A 21,875-nucleotide genomic window follows, 5' to 3' on the forward strand; every position below is an offset into this window, starting at 1 on the left:
GTGGGGCCACAGAGCATCGACCAGTAGCCCGTTCCCACCGGTAATGTTAGCAGGCAATCCGTATCCCTCTTCTAACACTTGCATTTTAATTCGTAGCCAAAACAAAGTACCAACAAAATATGCCATGTCAGCAATTGGATGGTCCTCTCTATCAAATCTGACTCTGATGGTGTGGTTCCTTTCTTCCAGATATACAACAACGGTCCACATTCAACATAGGACTAAGCTGGGCGGCTAGAATTTACCAATCAGTTATTTATTTATTTTAACAGCGGAAGGTAAAGAGGACTCCTCCACGTGACCTTTTGAAGGTAGTGGATACAACGCCTGAGCTCTGTGGGGCCCACTCTGTTGCGTGTTTGTGTGAAATCTACTCCATCCATCAGGCGTGCCACTCGATGCTAGGCCTGGGGCCAAGATCAGTCCAATCCATAACTAATATAAGTCACCACACAAGGATCAGTGGGAGGGAACACCACTCACATGTGGGGCTCAAAATGGTATATTTATTCCATCTAGCCTGTCCATCAGGTGCCCATGATGGAGGGAAAACCCAAAAATCAGACCGATACAAAATTCACGTGGACAACAGTGCACAAACTTTAAAAGATTTTAGATGATGATTTTACAATGTTAATCACGTTGTCGCCCACATGAGTTTTTGAGCTTGCTGATTTTTAGGATGCAGTGAACGTGAGAAGTCACAGCTGATAGATGTAGTGGAGCTTGGGAGTGGATATGCCATCAACAGACAACTCTGTGAAAAATAACCAAAGATGAAAATTCAGCAAATGAGTGTCCACTGATGAGATATTTGGAGTAGAAAATCAATCTGATCGACGGCTATATGCCAAACATTTCCCACAAATTAGGCAATTTAGCTCAAGATACAAGCATCAACGTGTAATTGTGTAATTGAGTAGTGGATAAACAGTCAGGATCATGTACATGTGTCCCACACTTGCAGAGATGTAGTGCTTGATAACCCAAATACATATCAGGTGGAGAACTTTGCTCATCTTTCCCCTCTTTGCTCAGGTGTAAGTCCTCCCTTCCCACAAACAGGGCAACTCTTCAGTCCGAAACCTTGACAATCATAACACCTGAAACAATCACACCAAAATCCCATAAAATTTAGAAACGCTCCAAAATCTCAAGATGCAATGATCTTGGGCCGGAGCTCTCAACATCCATTTATCATGGGTGGGAATCCCCGCTCACGTCCCACCACCTCTTCCAAAATTGTTCGAATGCATAATAGAATTCCCGCCCACTACTGATGGATGAACGGTGTGACACATGATCTCACGTAGCTAAGGGAAACATTGGAGTTGTGTGTGCTTTGTGTTCATAATTAAAAGATAAAAACCTACTTCCATCGCTCGAAGATGTTACCATTCTTCTTGTTTTTTCCAGTTCCCTGGGCAGATATGAACTTGTTAGTATTGGCCTACAAGTAGAAAAAGATGACGTCTTAGAGACTAGTTGTAGATGAGAATTTCGCCTCGGGTCTATTATACATGGCATACAACTGTTCAAAGGGATCACTCTACTATGAAAATAGGACGATGAAAAATGAGATTGATCCGATCGTCCGGTGGGAATACCACAAAAAACAATTGGCAACCACCCAAAAACTTCCACAGTCAAGCAATGGCCCACCAAATGGTTGGATTGCCCGGATTTTTTTGGGCATCTTACTGACATGTGGTGAGCTAAGTGAGCCTGCTGGAAAGATTGGGTTCTATATATATAGGTGGTCGACGCATGCATAAATGACATAAATGATACACTACAAATAGCTGCTTATGAGCCATTCTCCAGATAAAAAGGTGGACTACATGACATAAATGATACACTACAAACCAAGTGAATTCTGATGGGGTTTTCCTCCTCAATTCAGAGGAGAGATAGTGCAGCCGGTTGAAAATCGGAGTGTTTTACCGCGCTACTCGACCAATCGAGAGTCACTCGACTCAAAGTCCAGCGAGCTCAGTAAACAGTGCTCGGCCAGTCAAGTGAACGGTGCTCGACCAGTCAAGGACTCTGCTCGAATAGTCAAGGCTATGCAGATTCAGTCCGGATTTTATGCGGACTGCGTAAATCTGAGGCAGTTTCGCAAGAGGTGCGAATGAGAGTTGCCTAAACTATAAATAGGGTTCTTAGGGCTTTTTTAGGGCATGCAAGAGGGTTTCTTAAAGCTTTGCAAGGGTTTGCTAAAGGGTTTAGGGCTATCAAAGGCGTGAGAGATAGAGAGAGAGAGAGAGGAAGCTTGTGGAGGTGATCTATTATGCAATCAACATCTCAGCGCTTTTACATCATTGTGATCGGTGAGATCTTTCCGTTTTTCTTTTATTTCTTATTGTTTATCCGCTCCTGTGTGAGTGAAGAAGGTTTGATTCAAGCGGTGTGTGCTTATGATTGGTTGTAACGTTCTATTTCATAGTGGATTGTTGATCTGAACAAGGTTCCGTGGTTTTTACCTCTTTAAGGTTTTTCCACGTAAAAATCTCTTGTGTTGTATGTTTTGTGCTTTGATTTATTTCATTGCTTTATTATCCCATAATTCTGGTGTTTTTGGGAGGCTAGGTCCTAAGGTTTTGTGCAAAGGCCCCCAACAAAGTGGTATCAGAGCTAAGTTCATCGAACAGAGTGGGATCGGTTCTGAATTATGGAAGGTGGCTTATCAAAGATGATCAGCCTAAATGGTTCTAACTGGACCATATGGAAGGCTAAGATGGAGGACTTGCTTTATTGTAGGGACTTGTATTATCCAATTAAAGGCATATCAGCAAAGTTAAGGGATATGACAGATGATGATTAAAAGAAATTGGACTGGAAGGCGGTGGAGTTTATTAAACAAGAGTTGGACAATTCCGTCAGCCGTTAGCCTATGGTTAAAATTGTAAGGGTTTTATGAGAGGATGACAGCCGGCAATAAGATTTTTCTGATAAGACGACTTGTGAATCTTAAGTTTGAAGATGATGATTCTGTGATTGAGCACATGAATGAGGTTAGTAATATATTGAACCAGCTCTCCGCTATGAAGATGATCCTGGATGATGAATTACAGGCTTTGCTATAGCTTAGCTCATTGCTTGACAGTTGTGAAACATTGGTGGTATCTCTAAGTAACTCCACGCTAGACGGAAAGGTATCCATGGAATAGGTAACTAGTTGTCTCTTCAATGAGGAGATAAGGAGGAAGTCTTATGGGTTTACTCAGCAAGAGGCCCTTGTGATATAAGATCGAGGGAGAGGAAAAAACAAAAAGGGCGGGAAGGCTTAAGATAAATTAAGAGGCAAGTCGAGTACCAGGAAGGATGTTGAATACTGAAATTATGGCAAGGACTACTATAAGCATGAATGTCGTAAGAATCAGAATGATAAGAAAGGAAAATGAAAGGAAAAGGAAGATAAATTAGATTCCACCGCGGTTGCTTCAGATGGTGATGTTGTAGTTATTCTTTCAGTAAATCATGATGTTTGTCTCATAGTTACAAGTCAGGACACCGACTAAGTGATAGACTCGGGAGCCTCGTTTCATGCAACTCCACGCAGGGACTTTTTCACAAGCTACAAGTCAAGTGACTATGGGACCGTGAAGATGAGAAATTCTGGTATATCGAAGATCGTAGGGGTTAGTGATATTTGTGTGAAGACCGATGTGGGCTGCACATTAGTTCTTAGGGATGTGAGGCATATCCCAGACCTTCGTCTCAACTTGATGTCGACGAGAAGGTTGGATGATGATGGCTATGAAAGTCGATTTGTTGGTGGGCACTAGAAGCTCATCAAGGGTTCATTGATCGTGGCCAGAAGAAAGAAGTATTGCACCCTTTATAAGGTAAGTGTCGGTATGTGCAAGGGTGGGTTGAACGCAGCGGAAGGCTCAACTATTGACATGTCGCACAAGCGTCTAGGCCACATGAATGAAAAAAGGGCTTCAGCTACTAGCAAAGAAGCGGCTCCTTTCAGACATGACAGGTATACCTCTCAAAACCTCCATTGATTGTTTATCAGAGAAACAACATAGAGTTTCATTTATTAAATCTATTTCTCATGTTAATAAAGTGCATGTATTAGATTTAGTTTATTCTGATGTTTATGATCCTATGAGAACAAAAACCTTGGGTGGGGCATTGTATTTTGTCACTTTTATAGATGATGCATCTAGAAGGGTTTGGGTTTATGCTTTGAAATCCAAGGATGAAGTCTTTGGTGTGTTTAAATTGTTTCATCTTATGGTTGAGAGAGAGACATGTAGATCATTGAAGTGTATCCGCACTGACAATGGTGGTGAATACATCGATGACTTTCATGAGTATTGTAAGTCCCTGGGTATACGACATGAATAAACGGTTCCTAAAACCCCCTAGCATAATGGTGTGGCTGAGCGAATGAATCGCACCATTGTAGAGAGAATCAGATGCATATTATCCCATGCGAGGTTGCCCAAGACGTTTTGGGAAAAGCAATGCATACAGCAGTGTATTTGATAAACAGGTCTCCATCAGTCCCTTTGAATGGAGGAATACCTGAGAAGGTGTGGACTGGACAAGATTCATAGTACAATCATCTCAGGGTATTTGGATGCAGGACATCCGTGCACGTACTAAAGGATGAGAGGTTTAAGCTCAATATGAAGATCAGACAATGTGTGTTCTTGGGGTACGGTGATGAAAAGTTCAGCCACAGATTGTGGGATCCGACTAAGAAGAAGCTCGTCAAGAGCAGAGATGTGGTATTCTTTAAAGATCAGTGTATAGAGGATATTGGTAAGCTAGAGAAGAACCGGCTTAGTTTAAGTGAGCTAGAGGACATGGATTTGGTTATCCCTCTCGTGGTACCTAATGACGGGAAAGTACAACAAGTTGTAGATGACGAGAAGTTTCTATAGAAGATGGACTAGGGGAGCAGCCCCCACTTGATCCACCTATTGAGCCATAGGTGAGGAGGTCATCTATGGACAGAACCATCCAAGAGGTACTCGCCACATGAGTACATTATGCTCGCTAATAGGGGAGAGCCAGAAGATTATTTTGAGGCCCTAGCCGATGAGCATAATGGGGAGTGGTTGAAAGCTATGCAAGAGGAGATGAAATCCTTGCATAAGAACCATACCTATGATATGATGAAATTTTCTAAGGCCAAGAAAGCTCCGAGCAACAAGTAATGCAAGAGGAAATGAAATTCTTGCATAAGAACCACACCTATGATATGGTGAAATTTCTTAAGGGCAAGAAAGCTTTGAGCAACAAGTAGGTGTTCAGAAAGAAGATTGGACAGAAGAATTGTAAGACCCGTATCCTAGTCCGTACTATTTCGTCGACTCCCGCGATCCTTTCCATTGAAGTCCGACAATCCGCGACCTATAATCGATGTTTGCGCACGACCCTAAGTTGTATCCTGTAGATTTGAGTTGGCTTAATCCAAGACTTCTACCATTGCGACCGCACCGTCGCCGTGACTCGCGCACCGATCCGATGCCCTGGCAGGGAGATGTGGGCCGACGTTTATTTCGAAGAAAATACCGCACGTTTGCAATCCCAATAGAATCTCTATATCATGTTAAATCAATTCAATCAATCACCTCACATATCAAGTACATGTCCCATCCCCAAAAGCAACCCCAAAGTCAACTCTCTCTTACCCTCTCTCTTACACACCCATACATGTCAAGTACACCATCACCTCACCCATCACTCACATCCATCACCCATCTCTCACTCACTCTCCTTACAACCCTCTCTCTCTCATTTCTCAACACACTTTTCAAGCAACCAAAAATGGTGCACGTCCAAGCCTTTTCCCAAGAGAAAAATGTGATTTTGGTGGCCCACCTTCCCATCCCCAAAACCTTCATCCTAGCCATTCATTTTTCATCTTCCATCATCAAAGTGAGACACAAGGAGATCGGCTTTCTAACGAACCAAGAAGATCGAACGGTGGGTACTTCTATAGGCTAGTTTTTATGTTTTTATGATGGGCCAAGTGAGGCCCACCGATCAATGGTATGGATCTCACTTTAGACCCTAAGATGTGACCAATGGCCCACCTTAATTATCATGATCATTCCATGATGGGGCCATTCTCCATGGACCTCATCATGATGTTTACTTTCTAAGTTGGAAAAAGGTCATCAAGACCTTCCATTTTGGTAAAGAATGGATCTCCACCGTTGATCTTTGATTTGATGGGCCCACATGTATTGGGACCCACTTGATGTATGTTTTAAATCATGCAAGGGAGGGCCCATAATGCCGGGGTCCCTCCATCTCACGTGCATCCCACCTTTTCTCTCTCTCTCTCTCCATCTCTCTCTTTCATTTTGTTTCCCATTGTGTGTGATGATGTGGCCGTGTGGCCCGTCCGGATGGACCCCATCATGAAGCATGTATTTTTCCCAAGCCATTTGTAGGTGAGGCCCACTTTATATATGCATGGTACCCACACCATTTACCATTTGGTGGCCCACCTGAGCAGGGCCCACCTTATGTACGTGGCTTGCCCAAAACGTCCAGCGTCCAGGGACGCTGGACATCAATTGAAAATACAAAATATCAGCTTGGCTCAAAGCTTCGGGGGTGGGCCACTCATGTAAGCCCTACCTTGATGTACGATTCTAATCCAAGCCATCCATTCCATTCTCCAGATTATTTTATGCGTTAAGCCGAAAAATGAAGTCAATCTGGTTTTTTGGTGGGCTATAGCTTAGCAAACAGTGTGTCTACCATTGAAATCCACCCTGATGTTTTGATGCACCAAAATATATCGAATATTGGGCTTGTTTGGCTTGTCTTAAGGCGTAGGAGCTAGTGGACAGGTCGGATTCTCCTGATGAGGGCCCCACCTAGGAAGTTCTTCAGAAAAACTACTTTTCAAAAAAAAAAAGTTTAAGCAGCAGGCGTCCTGCTGCATTTGACGTTGGACGGGCAGTGACCACGGGTCCCAGCCGTGGGCCCCACGTGATGTGTGTGGGACATCAACACCATGCATTTGGTGGGCCACTTTTCAAACAATGCCCCCCCCTTTAAATCAGCTGTATCCACAGCTCAGGTGGCCCACACGGCAGGGATTAAACGTCTGCCATTGAAACACTTTTTGGGTTGCAGAAGCTTTGAATCAATATGAAATTTGTTTTTCCTTCCAGCCAGGTCAGCGTGACCTTCTCAACAGGTTGGACAACATATAAGCATTATGGTGGGCCTCACGTGGGACCCACTGATGTATGTATTATGTTCCACACCGTCCAGATGACTGGACGGTGGAACCCACTATGGTGTATGTGTCTTACCCACACCGTCCATAGTACTGGACGGTGGGACCCACCACACGTGTGGGGCCTGCACCTGGTGTGTTTTGTGTGTGTGTGTGTGTGTGTGTGTGTATGTGTGTGTATTATATTGTATATATTATATACTATATAATATATTCCTGATGGTGGGCCCTTCATGGAACCCACCTGTTTCATCCATGCCATCCGTCTATATGGGCCTTGATGGTGGGCCCTTCATGGAACCCACCTGTTTCATCCATGTCATCCGTCTATATGGGGGCCACCATGATGCATGTGTTGCATCCAAACCATCCAACCTTTTGGGCAAGCTCATTTTAAGGCTTAAAACGAAATAAGACAGATCTATCTATCAAGTGGACCACACGACAATGTGAGCATTGAAATGCCTACCACTGAAATCACCTTGGTATATGTATGGGGCCCATCTTGTAAGACCCGTATCCTAGTCCGTACTGTTCCATCAAATCCCGCGATCCTTCCCGTCGAATTCCGGCAACTTGCAATTGAAAATCGACGTTTGTGATCGATCCTAAGTTGTATGTTGTAGATTTGAGTCAGCTTAATTCAAGACTTGTACCATTGCGACCGCACCGTCGCCACTGTTCCAACGCCGCGACTCGTGCACCGATCCGATACCCTAGAAGGAAGATGTGAGCTGGCGTTTATTTCGAAGAAACACCGCGCGTTTGCAATCCCAAGAGAATCTCTACAACATGTCAAATCAATCCCATCCATCACCTCATGTCAAGTACAAAACAACCCATGCTTTCTCTCTCCAATGTCAACCCTTTCTCACCCTCTCTCTTACACACCCATGCTAGTCAAGTACACCATCACCTCACCCATCACTCACATCCATCACTCTCTCTCTCTTTACATCCCATCTCCCTCTCTCTCTCTCTCTCATTTCTCAACTCAATCCTAAGCAACAAGTGAGCTCACGTCCAAGCTTCTCCATGTGAGAGAAATGTGATTTTGGTGGCCCACTTTTCCATCCCAAATCCTCCATCCTAGCCATTCACTTCTCATCTTCCATCGTTGAAGTGAAGCTCAAGGAGATCGGATTTCCAACGGACCGAGAAGATCGACCGGTGGGTGCTTATTAGACTAGATTTTTCATGTTTTATGATGGACAAAGTGAGGCCTACCGAATCAATGGTATGGTCTCACTTTGGACCACTAGGTGTGGCCGATGGCCCACCTTGATGCTCATGATCATTTCATGAGCCTACCGAATCAATGGTATGGTCTCACTTTGGACCACTAGGTGTGGCCAATGGCCCACCTTGATGCTCATGATCATTCCATGATGGGGCCATTCTCCATGGACCCCATCATGATGTGCACTTAGGATGTCCTTGGGTGAAAGTCTCAGAACCTTTTTGGTACCAGGAGATGCTCCAACGTCTAGACCGAGTGGATACACGAGCGCCCTAGTGCCGAATACCAGTAGGTCGCGTCTCCCACTGTGTCATGGTCGATTGGAAGGGGGTGTGGCCTTATCCGCCCGAGTGACGGGGCTATAAGATAGGCTGAGTTTGACCAGCTCGTAAATGAGTCCGCTATCGACGAGCCGGGTAGGTATTGGCAGACTACTGGTTAGGCGGATAGTGTGATCTCTTCCACTTGCTTGACTGTGCAGCTAGGGAGGAGACAGTCAGTGTGAGGTGTATTAGACCCCGGTGATATCCAAAGAGAAACTGTATTGATATGATGAGTACTGGCACGCTTGCTTTGCATCTCGCATATAACATTTGACTACATAGGCCTCGCATCGCATGGCCTTGGTATGGCCGATAGCATTCATGCCTTGCATCACATGGCCTTGATATAGCTGATAGCATTCATGGACTTACCGCATATTTTCGCATTACTCTGATATTATACATTTGGCACTCGCCTTACACACACTTTCACCACCCTCTAAGCTTTCTATAAGCTTATGCACGATAGATGCGTGCAGGTGGCGTTAGGTTGCAGCAGCGTTGAGCTTGTAGCGTGTAGCTGAGCTTCTGGAGTTTCTTTTACTTTCATTATATTGTATTTCCCTTTCATACGCATTGTACTTAAAGTTTTTGATATAGTGGATATGTGATGTTGTTGTTTTGTGACTTGGTTATGCTTGTGGTTATGCTCCATTACAAAAAAAAATTATACTGAAAATCCTCCTTGTAGGATCCCAGGATCGGAATCTGGCATGAGAGTGCCGGAATCCGAGAATGGGGCACTACGGAGGCTGTTGGCACCGGATTCGGCGATCGAAAATTTTGTGAGCCTCATACATATACCCTTAACGTTTATGCCTTCGAGAATGAATGGGTTTCGGGTCTGAATAACTTAATGATTTTTCGACATAGACCCTTAACGTTTATGCCTTCGAGAATTCTCAAGGCTGATAGGCCCTTGTTCCTTCCTATAGGACATAATGGCTAGAAGATCGACCCGAGCGAATCCCGCTCCTCCACCTGCGACTCCTGCTCCTCCACCTGCGGCTCCCGCTTTACCACCGGCGACTCCCGTTCCGCCACCAGATATTCCTGATTTCCAGCCCGAGGATGCCACTCATTTACTTGAGACCAGTGCGGATCCGACCGTACCTGTGAGTGCCACCCAGGTGCAGCAGATGCTTTAGGCGATGATCGCGATTCTTCAGGGGCAGAGTAGGCGTCCCACTGTTACACCAGCTGAGGCCGAGCAGGAGCGTGCGAGCGCCCTTCTCAAGGACTTCCGACAGCACGATCCTCAGCGTTTTCGAGGTGAGCCTGATCCTACTGCAGCAGAAATATGGTGCTCCGAGGTGGATAAGATATTCGAAACCATGAGATGTACGACTCAGCAGCGAGTCTCATTAGTTGTATTCCTTCTCCAAGGTGAGGCTCAGCATTGGTGGGCATCTGTGGCCCGATCTGTAGCGGCCAATTTCGAGTGGACCTGAGAGGACTTTGTGGACTGGTTTGACCGGAAGTTCTTTCCCGAGCATGTGCGCCAGCAACGCGCACTAGAGTTTGAGACTCTGGTCCAAGGGGACATGACTATGTCCCAGTATAAGGCTCGTTTCATTGCACTATCGAGATTCGGGACGTATCTTGTTGATGATGAGGGGCGGAAGGCCCGCCGTTTTGAGAACGGTTTGCGTCCTGCCCTCAGGAGTCGTGTGATTGGACACATGCTTCCGACTTTTGAGCAGATTGTGGAGAGGGCCCAGATTTATGAGTCAGATTGGGCCAGTTTGCAGAGAGCCCGTGACCATAGGGGAGATCAGAAGAGGAAGGTGCCCTCTGGTAGTTCCCAGCTGCAGCAGCATCGTTTACAGCAGCGACACATGACCCGCCCAGCATTCCGAGCCCCAGCAGTACCCCCAGCACCACCTTCGGGACCATTTACCGGTACCTGCTTTGGATGCGGTAGGACAGGTCATCGCGTGCACGAGTGTCCCCATCCGCAGCAGTAGCCGCCGAGGGCACAACATCCACCTCCGCGACAGCCACCACAGCATCAGCAGCCGAGGGCACCATATCAGCCTTCGCGACAACCCCCATAGCAACAGCAACGACAGCAGCACTAGCCTCTGGGACCTCTCCCGCAGCAGCAGAGACCTCAGAGGGGACCTGCACCTCCCCAGCAGGCCCACGGTAAATTTTATGCCGCCCAGCAGGACCCTCAGTCATCAGGAGCAGTTGTCGACGATTCGCGTGACTTAGCCCCTACACCGTCTTCCTAGATTGTTCATGAATGAGGTGTCCTGGGAGTTAGAGCTTGAGATTTGTGGGCATTATCCTTATCCCTTAGATGTTTGATTATGTTGGTATGTTGTGTTCTGATTATATATATATAGCGGTGTGGTTTCCCTCTCTTGATAAGCTTTGTATTGGTTATGTTATGATTTAAATTTCGAGGACGAAATTTCTTATTAGGTGGGGAGAGCTGTAAGACCCGCATCCTAGTCCGTACTGTTCCATCAAATCCCGCGATCCTTCCCGTCGAATTTCGGCAACCTGCGATCGGAAATCGACGTTTACGATCGATCATAAGTCGTATGTTATAGATTTGAGTCGGCTTAATTCAAGACTTGTACCATTGTGACCGCATCGTCGCCGCGGTTCCAATGCCGTGACTCGTGCACCGATTCGATACCCTGGCAGGAAGATGTGAGCCAGCGTTTATTTCGAAGAAACACCGCGCGTTTGCAATCCCAAGAGAATCTCTACAATATGTCAAATCAATCTCATCAATCAATCCCATCCATCACCTCATGTCAAGTACAAAGCAACCCATGCTTTCTCTCTCCAAAGTCCACCCTTTCTCACCCTCTCTCTTACACACCCATGCTAGTCAAGTACACCATCACCTCACCCATCACTCACATCCATCACTCTCTCTCTTTACATCCCATCTCCCCCCCTCTCTCTCTCTCATTTCTCAACTCAATCCCAAGCAACAAGTGAGCTCACGTCCAAGCTTCTCCATGTGAGAGAAATGTGATTTTAGTGGCCCACTTTTCCATCCCAAATCCTCCATCCTAGTCATTCACTTCTCATCTTCCACCGTTGAAGTGAAGCTCAAAGAGATCGGCTTTCCAATGGACCAAGAAGATCGACCGGTGGGTGCTTATTAGACTAGATTTTTCATGTTTTATGATGGACAAAGTGAGGCCTACCGAATCAATGGTATGGATCGCACTTTGGACCACTAGGTGTGGCCGATGGCCCACCTTGATGCTCATGATCATTCCATGATGGGGCCATTCTCCATGGACCCCATCATGATGTTTATCTTCCTTGCATGCATAGGGTCATTTAGACCATCTATTTTGGTGGAGAAAGGATCTCCACCGTTGATTTTCAATTTGATGGGCCCACGTATAATGGAACCCACTTGATGTACGATTGGATGCTTGAAACGGAGGGCCCATAGTGCCGGGGTCCCTCCATCACACGTGTCCCACTATCTTTTTCTCTCTCTCCCTCTCTTGTTATTTATGTATTTTGTGTATGATAGAATGGCCATATGGCCCACCCGAATGGACCCCACCATGAAGCATGGTTTGGACCCAATCCATTTGTGGGTGAGGCTCATCTTGCATGTGTATGTGATCCACACCACCTCACCATGTGATGGCCCGCCTAAGCAGGGCCCACCCCAATGCACGTGTTATGTCCAGACGTCCAGGGACGTCCCTGGACGTTAATTGAAAACACAAATATTAGCTTTTCCAAAGCTTATTGGGTGTGCCATTCATGTAGGTCCCACCTTGATGTAAGTGTTCAATCCACGCCGTTCATTCTATTCTCGAGTTCATTTTAGACGTTGGATCGAAAAATGAAGCTGATCCGAGTATCTGGTGGGCCATAGTATGAGAAATTGTGATGGTTGCCGTTGAAAAATCAACTACTATTTTTATCCATAAAAATATATTCAATATTGGGCTCATTTGCCTTGTATTAAGCCATGGGACCCAATGACAGGGTCAAATTCCACTGATGTGGGCCCCATACACAAAAAACCACGACATTTCGTGTTTTCAAAAAAAAAAAAAAAATATACATGCAGCAGACGCTGCTGCTGTCAGAGACGCAGGCAGCGCCTGCTGCTGGCGGGCGGGCGGACGCAGCAGACCCACGGCTCCAGCCGTGGGCCCCACCATGATGTACATTTGTCATCCAACCCGTTCATTCGGTGGGCCACCTCCTGAGGCGGGCCCCCTCCAAATTTCAGCCTCTTCCAAGACTCAGGTGGCCCACATCATGGGAAACAATGCGATTGAACGTCTGCATTTGAAAACTTTGTTTGGGCCACAAGTTTTGGATCAATCTGAAATTTTTTTTTACTCTTCGTCCAGGTCTATGTGACCACATGGACAGATTGGATGGTGAACAAACATTACGGTGGGCCCCACGTGGGACCCACAATGATGCATATATTTTATTCATACCGTCCACAGGCAGTGGACGGTTAGAGCCCACAGGTGATGTATGTGTTTTAGTCACACCGTCCAGGCAGACGGTGGGACCCCCCCTTCATGTGTTTTATTCACACTGTCCCATGACAGTGGGGTCCATCATGATGCATGTGCTGCATCCAAGCTGTCCAATCATTTTGAAAGCCCACTTTAAGGCTTGAGACTAAAAATAAGATAGATCTATAGTTCAAATGGACCCCACCCTGGTATATGTTTGGGGCCCATCTTGATTTACTTATGGCCGTCCATTAAGGCTCACCTTGGTATATATCTAGGGCCCATATGATTAGGCCCATTTGGTATGCATAAGGCCCATATGATTAGGCCCATTTGGTATGCATAAGGCCCCATATGATTAGGCCCATTTGGCATGCATAAGGCCCATGTTACAAGGCCCATTGTGATGTTTTCAAAGGCCCATGGGACATGGCCCATTGCAATGTACATAAGGCCCATTGATGCGGCCCACTTGATTTATATAAGGCCCTTATGAGGTGGCCCATTTGATGTATCTGAGGACTATGGGTCGAGGCCCAATGAGATGTATATAGGTCCATTGCAATGTGTGATTCCCTATGGTTTGTGCAATGATATTTTATGGCGAGCCATGCCTTGGGAGCAATGTTGGTTTGACGTCCACATTGTAAGTACAATGTTGGTTAAATGTCCGCATTGTAACTCTCCTTAAGGCCCATTGATAGGCTCATACTTGTTGATAGTTCATTACTTTATAACATGCTTAGTGCACTTCCATGATTCATGCCCATACGCATCATATGTATGCTTGAGATGAGGAATATTTGATCATAGCATAAGCCGTTGGGCTGAGACATTTACGGGACTCTTTATGAGACGGAGTGCCCCGCATGATCGCGTGGTACGCGCAGGATTGCTGCATGATTGTACGGTGTGACTCATGCATCTCGCATATGTGTGACTTGATCACTGCACGCCCTAACGACATCAGGGTCGTGGCTCCATAGACATATCGTGGATGGCCGTATCGGATACTGGAAATGCTTGGTTTTAGCACTGTGGGCACTTAGGATGTCCTTGGGTGAAAGTCCCAGAACCATTTTGGTACCAGGAGATGCTCCAACGTCTAGACCGAGTGGATACACGAGTGCCCGAGTGCCGAATATCAGTAGGTCGCGTCTCCCACTGTGTCGTGGTCGGTTGGAAGGGGGTGTGGCCTTATCCGCCCGAGTGAGGGGGCTATAAGCTAGGCTGAGTTTGACCAGCTCGTAAATGAATCCGCTATCGACGAGCCGGGTAGGTATTGGCAGACTACTGGTCAGGCGGATAGTGTGGTCTCTTCCACTTGCTTGACTGTGCAGCTGGGGAAGAGGCAGTCAGTGTGAGGTGTATTAGACCCCGAAGATATCCAGAGAGGAACTGTACTAATATGTGTACTTGATGAGTACTTGCACGCTTGCTTTGCATCTCGCATATGACATTTGGCTACATAGGCCTCGCATCGCATGGCCTTGGTATGGCCGATAGCATTCATGCCTTGCATCACATGGCCTTGATATAGCTGATAGCATTCATGGACTTACCGCATATTTTCGCATTACTCTAATATTATACATTTGGCACTCGCCTTACACACACTTTCACCACCCTCTAAGCTTTCTATAAGCTTATGCACGATAGATGCGTGCAGGTGGCGTTAGGTTGCAGCAGCGTTGAGCTTGGAGCGTGCAGCCGAGCTTCTGGAGTTTCTTTTACTTTCATTATATTGTATTTCCCTTTCATACGCATTGTACTTAAAGTTTTTGATATAGTGGATATGTGATGTTGTTGTTTTGTGACTTGGTTATGCTTGTGGTTATGCTCCATTACAAAAAAAAATTATACTGAAAATCCTCCTTGTAGGATCCCAGGATCGGAATCTGGCATGAGAGTGCCGGAATCCGAGAATGGGGCACTACGGAGGCTGTTGGCACCGGATTCGGCGATCGAAAATTTTGTGAGCCCGTTTTCCGAGTTTGGGGCGTGACACATCTTGATTTATTTGTGGCCGTCCATTGAGGCCCACCTTGGTATATGTATGAGGCTCATCTTGATTTATTTGTGGCCGTCCATCGAGGCCCACCTTGGTATATATAAGGCCCAAGTGATTAGGCCCACCTTGTCATATTTATGGCCCATTGTTGAGGCTCACCTTGATGAGTATGAGGCCGTTGTTGAGGCCTACTTTGATGTGAACGTAAGGCCCATGTTATGAGGCCCATTCAATGTATTTATGGCCCGTGGTTGAGGCCCACTTTGATATATATAAGGCCCATGTTACGAGGCCCATTGTGATGTATTTAAAGGCCTATGGGATATGGCCCATTGCAATGTACATAAGGCCCATTGATGCGGCCCATTTGATGTATTTGAGGCCCATGAGTTGAGGCCCAATGGGATGTATACAAGGTCTATTGCATTGTGTGATTCCACCATGGTTTGTGTAATGATATTTATAGCGGGCCATGCCTTGGGAGCAAATGTTGGTTTGACGTCCACATTGCAAGAATAATGTTGGTTAAATGTCTACATTATAACTCCCCCATAGGGCCCATTGATAAGCCCATACTTGTTATGTGTTAGCCGTCTAGGCCCATTTACATTGTAAGGATAGTTCATTACTTTATAACATGCTTAGTATAATTCCATAACTCATGCCATACGTATCATCTGTGTGCTTGATATGAGTAGTGACTGATCATTGCATACGCCATTGGGCAGACGGAGTGCTCACATTATCGCGCCATATGCGCAGGATTGCTACATGACTGGATGGTGTGACTCATGCATCTCGCATATATGTGACTTAATCATTATACGCCCTAGCGACATCAGGGTCATGGCCTCCACAGACACATCGTGGATGGCCAGATGGGACACCGAAAATATTTGGTTCTAGCACTATGGGCACTTAGGATGTCCTTGGGTGAAAATTTCAGAACCTCCGAGGCCAGGAGTAGCCCCAACGTCTAGACCGAGTGGAACATGAACGCCCGAGTGCCAAATACCAGTAGACCGCATCTCCCACTGTGTCGTGGTCGGTTGGGAGGGGGTGTGGCCTTATCCGCCCGAGTGAGGGGGCTATAAGCTAGGCTGAGTATGACCAACTCATAAATGGGTCCGCTATCGACGAGCCGGATAGGTATTGACAGACTACTGGTTAGGCGGGTAGTGAGGTTTATTCCGCTCGCTAGGCTGTGCAGATAGGGAGGAGGCAGTCGGTGTCGAGTGTAATAGACTCGGTGATTTTTTCAGAGAGCAACCGTACTGATATGTGGACTTATTGAGTAGGAATTGCATATCCATTCATTTATTCATTCACTATCCACTCAGGTTGGTGGTGCGTAATTATTTGTTACGTGTACCATTGCATGGCCAGGATTTCGGTTGGGCGCGCGACTAACCTGAGATTAGGAGTTTACCACATTATGTCTGACTATCCAAATTTAAGTATGAGACTGGTTTCGATAGAGGTCCTTTATGATTGACCCCATAGCCTGTGATACTTCGTACTATCATCCCGACTTCACATTTTAACATGGTCATTTCATTTGCACCGCATATCACATTGCATCTGCAGTACTTAGCATTTTAGGTTACTATGTTTTTGCACTTATATGGCCTAGATGAGGTTGATGGTATTCGTGACTTGTCAGGATTTGCATATTGCATTGTATCCTCAGCATATTTTATTGTCTTATTATGTTTTGCATCGCATGGCCTTGGGGCTGATAGCACTCATGGACTTAAAGCATATTTTCGCTTACTCTAATACCATATGATTCATGATCTTATCAGTTTTTCGCTTATTCTGATGATGTATGATTTATGAGCTTTATTGTACACTTGACACTTATCTTGTGCATACAATTTCACTACCCTCTAAGCTTTTGTAAGCTTATGCACGATAGATGCGTGCAGGTGGCGTTAGGTTGCAGCAGCGTTGAGCTTGGAGCGTGCAACTGTCCTCTAGAGCTTTGATTTCGATATATGTATTCCCCTTTCAGCATTGTATTCAAATGATTATATTAGTGGATATGTGGTGATGATGTTAACTTTATGATTTGAGTATACTTGTAGTTATGCTTCTTATGAGACAAATGTACGTTGGAAAATCCTCCTTGTAGGATCCCAGGATCGGAATCTGGTATATAAGTGCCGGAATTCGAGAATGGGGCACTACGAAGGCTGTCGGCGCCGAATTCGACGATCGAAAATTTTATGAGCCCGGTTTCCGAGTTTGGGGCGTGACAAGAATTCACAGACGAGGTTCAAGGCCAGACTTGTGGTGAAAAGATTTGGTCAGAGGAAAGGCATAGACTTTGAGGAGATTTTCTCGCCATTGGTGAAGATGACATCTATACGGGCGTTGCTTGAGCATTCCTTATGGGGGGATACAACCTGAAAATCACCCTCAATAGATAGTCCAATCCTTAAGTTAGCCATGGTTTTTACAGTCATCTATATTTCGAGTCACAGATTGGATGGTTAAATCCATGATGGAGCACAATAAATAGATGGATGCAATTGTTACAGAGGCCTAGATTCCTGGAACTCATCTTGACCTTTCATTTTATAGGCTATTGATCTAATGGTTATAATCCCTAGATTGGTGTGAATTTTAGATGGTAGGCAAAGAAATGTGTGATGAACCAAATGGATAGCCCTGATTGGTCGTTGGACTGTCGAAGTGTCCTGATGCAGCTAAGAGCACTGTAATATGGAGATAGAGCAGTTAGATGTTAAAACTGGCTTTCTCCATGGTGACCTGAAAGAAGAGATCCACATGCACCAACTAGAGGGGTTCGAAGTCAAGGGCAAAGAGTATATGGTGTGTAGGCTAAGGAGGTGCTTGTATGGGCTGAAACAAGCTCCAAGGCAATGGTACAAGAGTTCGACTTATTCATGTTAAAGCATGGGTATGACAGAACGGAGTCGGACCACTGTGTGTTTACGCATAAGTTTTCAGATGTTGATTTCTTAGTTTTGCTATTATACGTTGATGACATGCTCATCGTGGGAAAAGACATCAAGAAGATCGACAGGCTGAAACAGGAGTTGAAAAAGTCGTTCACGATGAAAGACTTGGGCCCAGCTAAACAGATCTTAGGAATGGATATAACCCGTGATAGAAGCATTAGGAAGCTTTGGCTGTTACAAGAATGATCTATTGAAAAGTCCTAGAGTGGTTCAATATGAATGTAGCGAAGCCGGTCAGTACTCCATTAGATGGTCACTTTAGATTGAGCGACAGACAGTGTCCCAAGACGAAGGCAGAGGTGGATGAAATACAGAAGATACCCTACACGTCAGCAATAGGAAGTTTGATGTATGCTATATTGTGTACGTGCCCAAACATAGCATATGCGGTTGGTGTTGTCAGCCGGTATCTTACCAATCTTGGCAATGAGCATTGGGCAGCGGTGAAATGAATACCGCGGTATCTAAGAGGCTCATCCAGTTTGAGCCTATGCTATGGTGACGGAAAACTTGTGTTAAAGGGCTACATAGATGCAGATATGACAGGTGACATAAACTCTAGGAAGTCTACATGAGAGTTCATGTTCATGTTTGTAGGAGGAGCGGTTTCTTGGCAGAGCAAGTTACAAAAGGTCGTAGTATTGTTGACGATAAAGGCCGAGTACATTGCAGTCATAGAGTTCCTATAGGAACTTAACCTGAAACAAGAGCAACACATAGTCTATTGCGATAGTCAAAGTGATATACACTTGAGCAAAAATCCAAATTAGCACTCCAAGTCGAAACACATAGAGATTCGGTATCACTAGATCAGGGATACTTTGGAACAGAAGGTATTACAGCTTGAGAAGGTCCACATGGATGATAATGAGTTAAACATGATGACCAAGGCTTTGTTCAAGGGCAAGTTTAAGGTTTGTAGAAACCGGACTGGCTTGAAGAAGGCGAATTTCTCTTGAGTCGGAAAGGAGAAGATTTGATGGGGTTTTCCTCCTCAGTTCAGAGGAGAGATAGTGCAGCCGATTGAAAATTGGAGTGTTTCATCGCGCTGCTCGACTAGTCGAGTGGATTGCTCGACTAGTCGAGGTTCACTTGACTCAAAGTCCAACAAGCTCAGTAAACAGTGCTTGACCATCTTAACTAGTCGAGTGGATTGCTCGACCAGTCGAGGTTCACTTGACTCAAAGTCCAGCAAGCTCAGTAAACAGTGCTTGACTAGTCGAGGGCCTGGCTCGACCGGTTGAGTAAACAGTGCTCGACCAGTCAAGGGCTCTGCTCGATTAGTCGAGGCTACGCAGATTCAGTCCAGATTTTGTATGGATTGCATAAATCTGACGCGGTTTCGCAAGAGGTATGAAAGGGAGTCGCCTAAACTATAAATAGGGGTTTCTAGGGCTTTTCTAGGGCATGCGAGAGGGTTTCCTAAAGCTTTGCAATGGTTTGCTAAAGGTTTTAGGACTATCAAAGGCGTGAGAGAAAGAGAGAGAAAGAGAGAAAGATGAAGCTCGTGGAAGGGAGGTTATGCTCGTGGAGGTGATCTACTGTACAATCAACATCTCAGCGCTTCTATGTCCTCGTGATCTGTGAGATCTCCCTGTGTTTCTTTTATTCTCTTATTGTTTATCCGCTCTTGCGTGAGTGAAGAAGGTTTGATTTAAGCGGTGTGTGCCTGTGATCGGTTGTAACGTTCTACTTCATAGTGGATTGTTGATTTGGACAAAGTCTCGTGGTTTTTACTTTTTTGAGAGTTTTCTACGTAAAAATCTCTCGTGTTGTGTCTTTTGTGCTTTGATTTATTTCATTACTTTATTATCCCATAATTCTGATGTTTTTGGGAGGCTAGATCTTAAGATTTTGTGCAAAGGCCCCCAACAAATTCTTGCATATTCCATCCATCCAGTGTCTTCAGGAAGGTGAGAGGCATTGGAATTATAGTCAAATTATCACTTATGTTTGAGCGTTTGTATAAGCTCCTTGAAATATTATCTACCCAAATTCATTGTATTAGAGATCATATTTTTTTTTTGGTAACGATTAAAAAGTCTTGATTACCAAAAAAATATGATTTTTTATATTTAATTGCAATTAACTAAAATAACATGAACTCATTTTTGGGCGTCTGACAAACAGGCCCTTAGAATAAAAATGTGGATTTGGGCTATGAGGATGTCTGATGCAAGAGAAAGGAATATCAATACCTTACAACCAGGGCACTCTATTGAACCTTGCCCACTACACGTTTGGCACCTCTTTCTAACCTGCAACATTTTCTCTTGATTACAATTAAGAAACATGGAACATTCTACCTTATATTTAGAGAACCTTGATGCTTTGTTGCTGCAATGCATGATCAATCACATGGATGACTATTTGAAGGGAAAAGAGGTGCACTAGGATAAGTTGAAGGCACTGAAGGCAGCAACTGATAGTCTCTCTATCATATTAGGGGCATGTTTATTTTTGTTTATGATGATCGTTTCAGATTTATTTAGTTAATTTTCTGCAAGAACAAAGTTGGTTCCAGCCGCTGGATCCGCAAAGGGTGCCTGTGGCCTAGTGCTTGACACCTGCCCTGTGGGTAGTGGATCCAAACCGTGCATCTCGTTGATCTTATCCGTTGATTGCCCAAGGTCTAAAACCACATCTAACGGACTACTCTAGCCATTTGAAAAATGAACTTCAACCATGGGCCATTTTCCATCTCAAGACAAGACCATCTGGATGGACATTCTGGATCCACTGCCTCACCTGCCATGATATTGGCCGACGAAATACCGTTTTGGATCCAGCACATCGAATCAGAGACGTCTGTTCATTTCTTCTTCCAATTTTGTTTGTTGGTGAATTTCCAATTCTTCTTAATTAAAATTTTGAAGTGAACATACCAAATTGAAAGATGGACCACCGGATTTCATGGCGAGAATGCCAAACACCTTCTTCCTCCACGGTTGGACATTGGGTGCATTTATGCATGAGTTAGAACGGGGTGGTACTTTGGAAAGGATCTTCAAACCATTGCATGTGGAGAGCTCGGCCATTTCTTTGGGAGAAAGAAAAAGTAAAAGAAAATTCCTACAATGATTTCTTGATTCTAGTTGTGGTTGCTGTTGTTTTATAACCATACGAAGAGAAAGTATGACTTAGAATTTTAAAAGCAGTGAATGAGAGAGGGAATGGATAATGAAGGGATGCATGCAAACCACATGCTTTGGATGGTAGAGGGCCCTACATGTGTTTCGGAGGTTTGCTAGCCTTACTCGCCCCCTCACCTCACGCACACCACACGTGCCAATCTGGCAAGTGTGCGGAACATCTGAGAAGTGCATGAGGTGGTCCGCACCATGGATGTTACTATGTGAAAAGGTGAGGTGGGTCACGGATCCTTACTCCTGCTCCGGTGGTAGACTTTAGGAGTTTCAACACCCGGTCAAGGGTTTGAGTATCCATAGGTGGTGAAACCCCACTAAGGTGCGAGTGTGTGGGGGTGTGTAAAAAAAAAAAAAAAGTGAGGTGGGTCCAAAAAATTTGACATACCTAGAGGGGTCCAAATGCCATTGGTCCATAGAATCTGTTTATAACCCCTGTATACGAATGACCGGTTTACTTTTGAGTGCCCCACT

The 21,875-nt window shown here is 45.1% G+C and overlaps 1 protein-coding gene across 2 annotated transcripts; it reads right to left on the reverse strand.

The window, feature by feature from the left end:
• Nucleotides 1–820: 820 nt before the first annotated feature.
• LOC131236777 (uncharacterized) lies at nucleotides 821–21,419 on the reverse strand. 2 transcript variants are annotated; one of them, XM_058234209.1, is made up of 4 exons: nucleotides 21,141–21,403; nucleotides 20,454–20,513; nucleotides 1,374–1,420; nucleotides 821–1,103 (listed from the first exon to the last, which is right to left on the reverse strand). In XM_058234209.1, the coding sequence occupies exons 1-4, from the start codon at nucleotides 21,375–21,377 to the stop codon at nucleotides 1,016–1,018; spliced, it is 432 nt and encodes a 143-aa protein (XP_058090192.1). In that variant the 5' UTR covers nucleotides 21,378–21,403; the 3' UTR covers nucleotides 821–1,015. The 2 variants fall into 2 exon arrangements, with proteins under 2 accessions (XP_058090192.1, XP_058090193.1); XM_058234210.1 differs by lacking the exon at nucleotides 20,454–20,513 and having other exon boundaries at nucleotides 21,141–21,419.
• Nucleotides 21,420–21,875: the final 456 nt, after the last annotated feature.

The sequence above is a fragment of the Magnolia sinica genome, chromosome 2 (genome assembly GCF_029962835.1).
Source record: "Magnolia sinica isolate HGM2019 chromosome 2, MsV1, whole genome shotgun sequence".
Classification (NCBI taxonomy): Eukaryota; Viridiplantae; Streptophyta; class Magnoliopsida; order Magnoliales; family Magnoliaceae; genus Magnolia; species Magnolia sinica.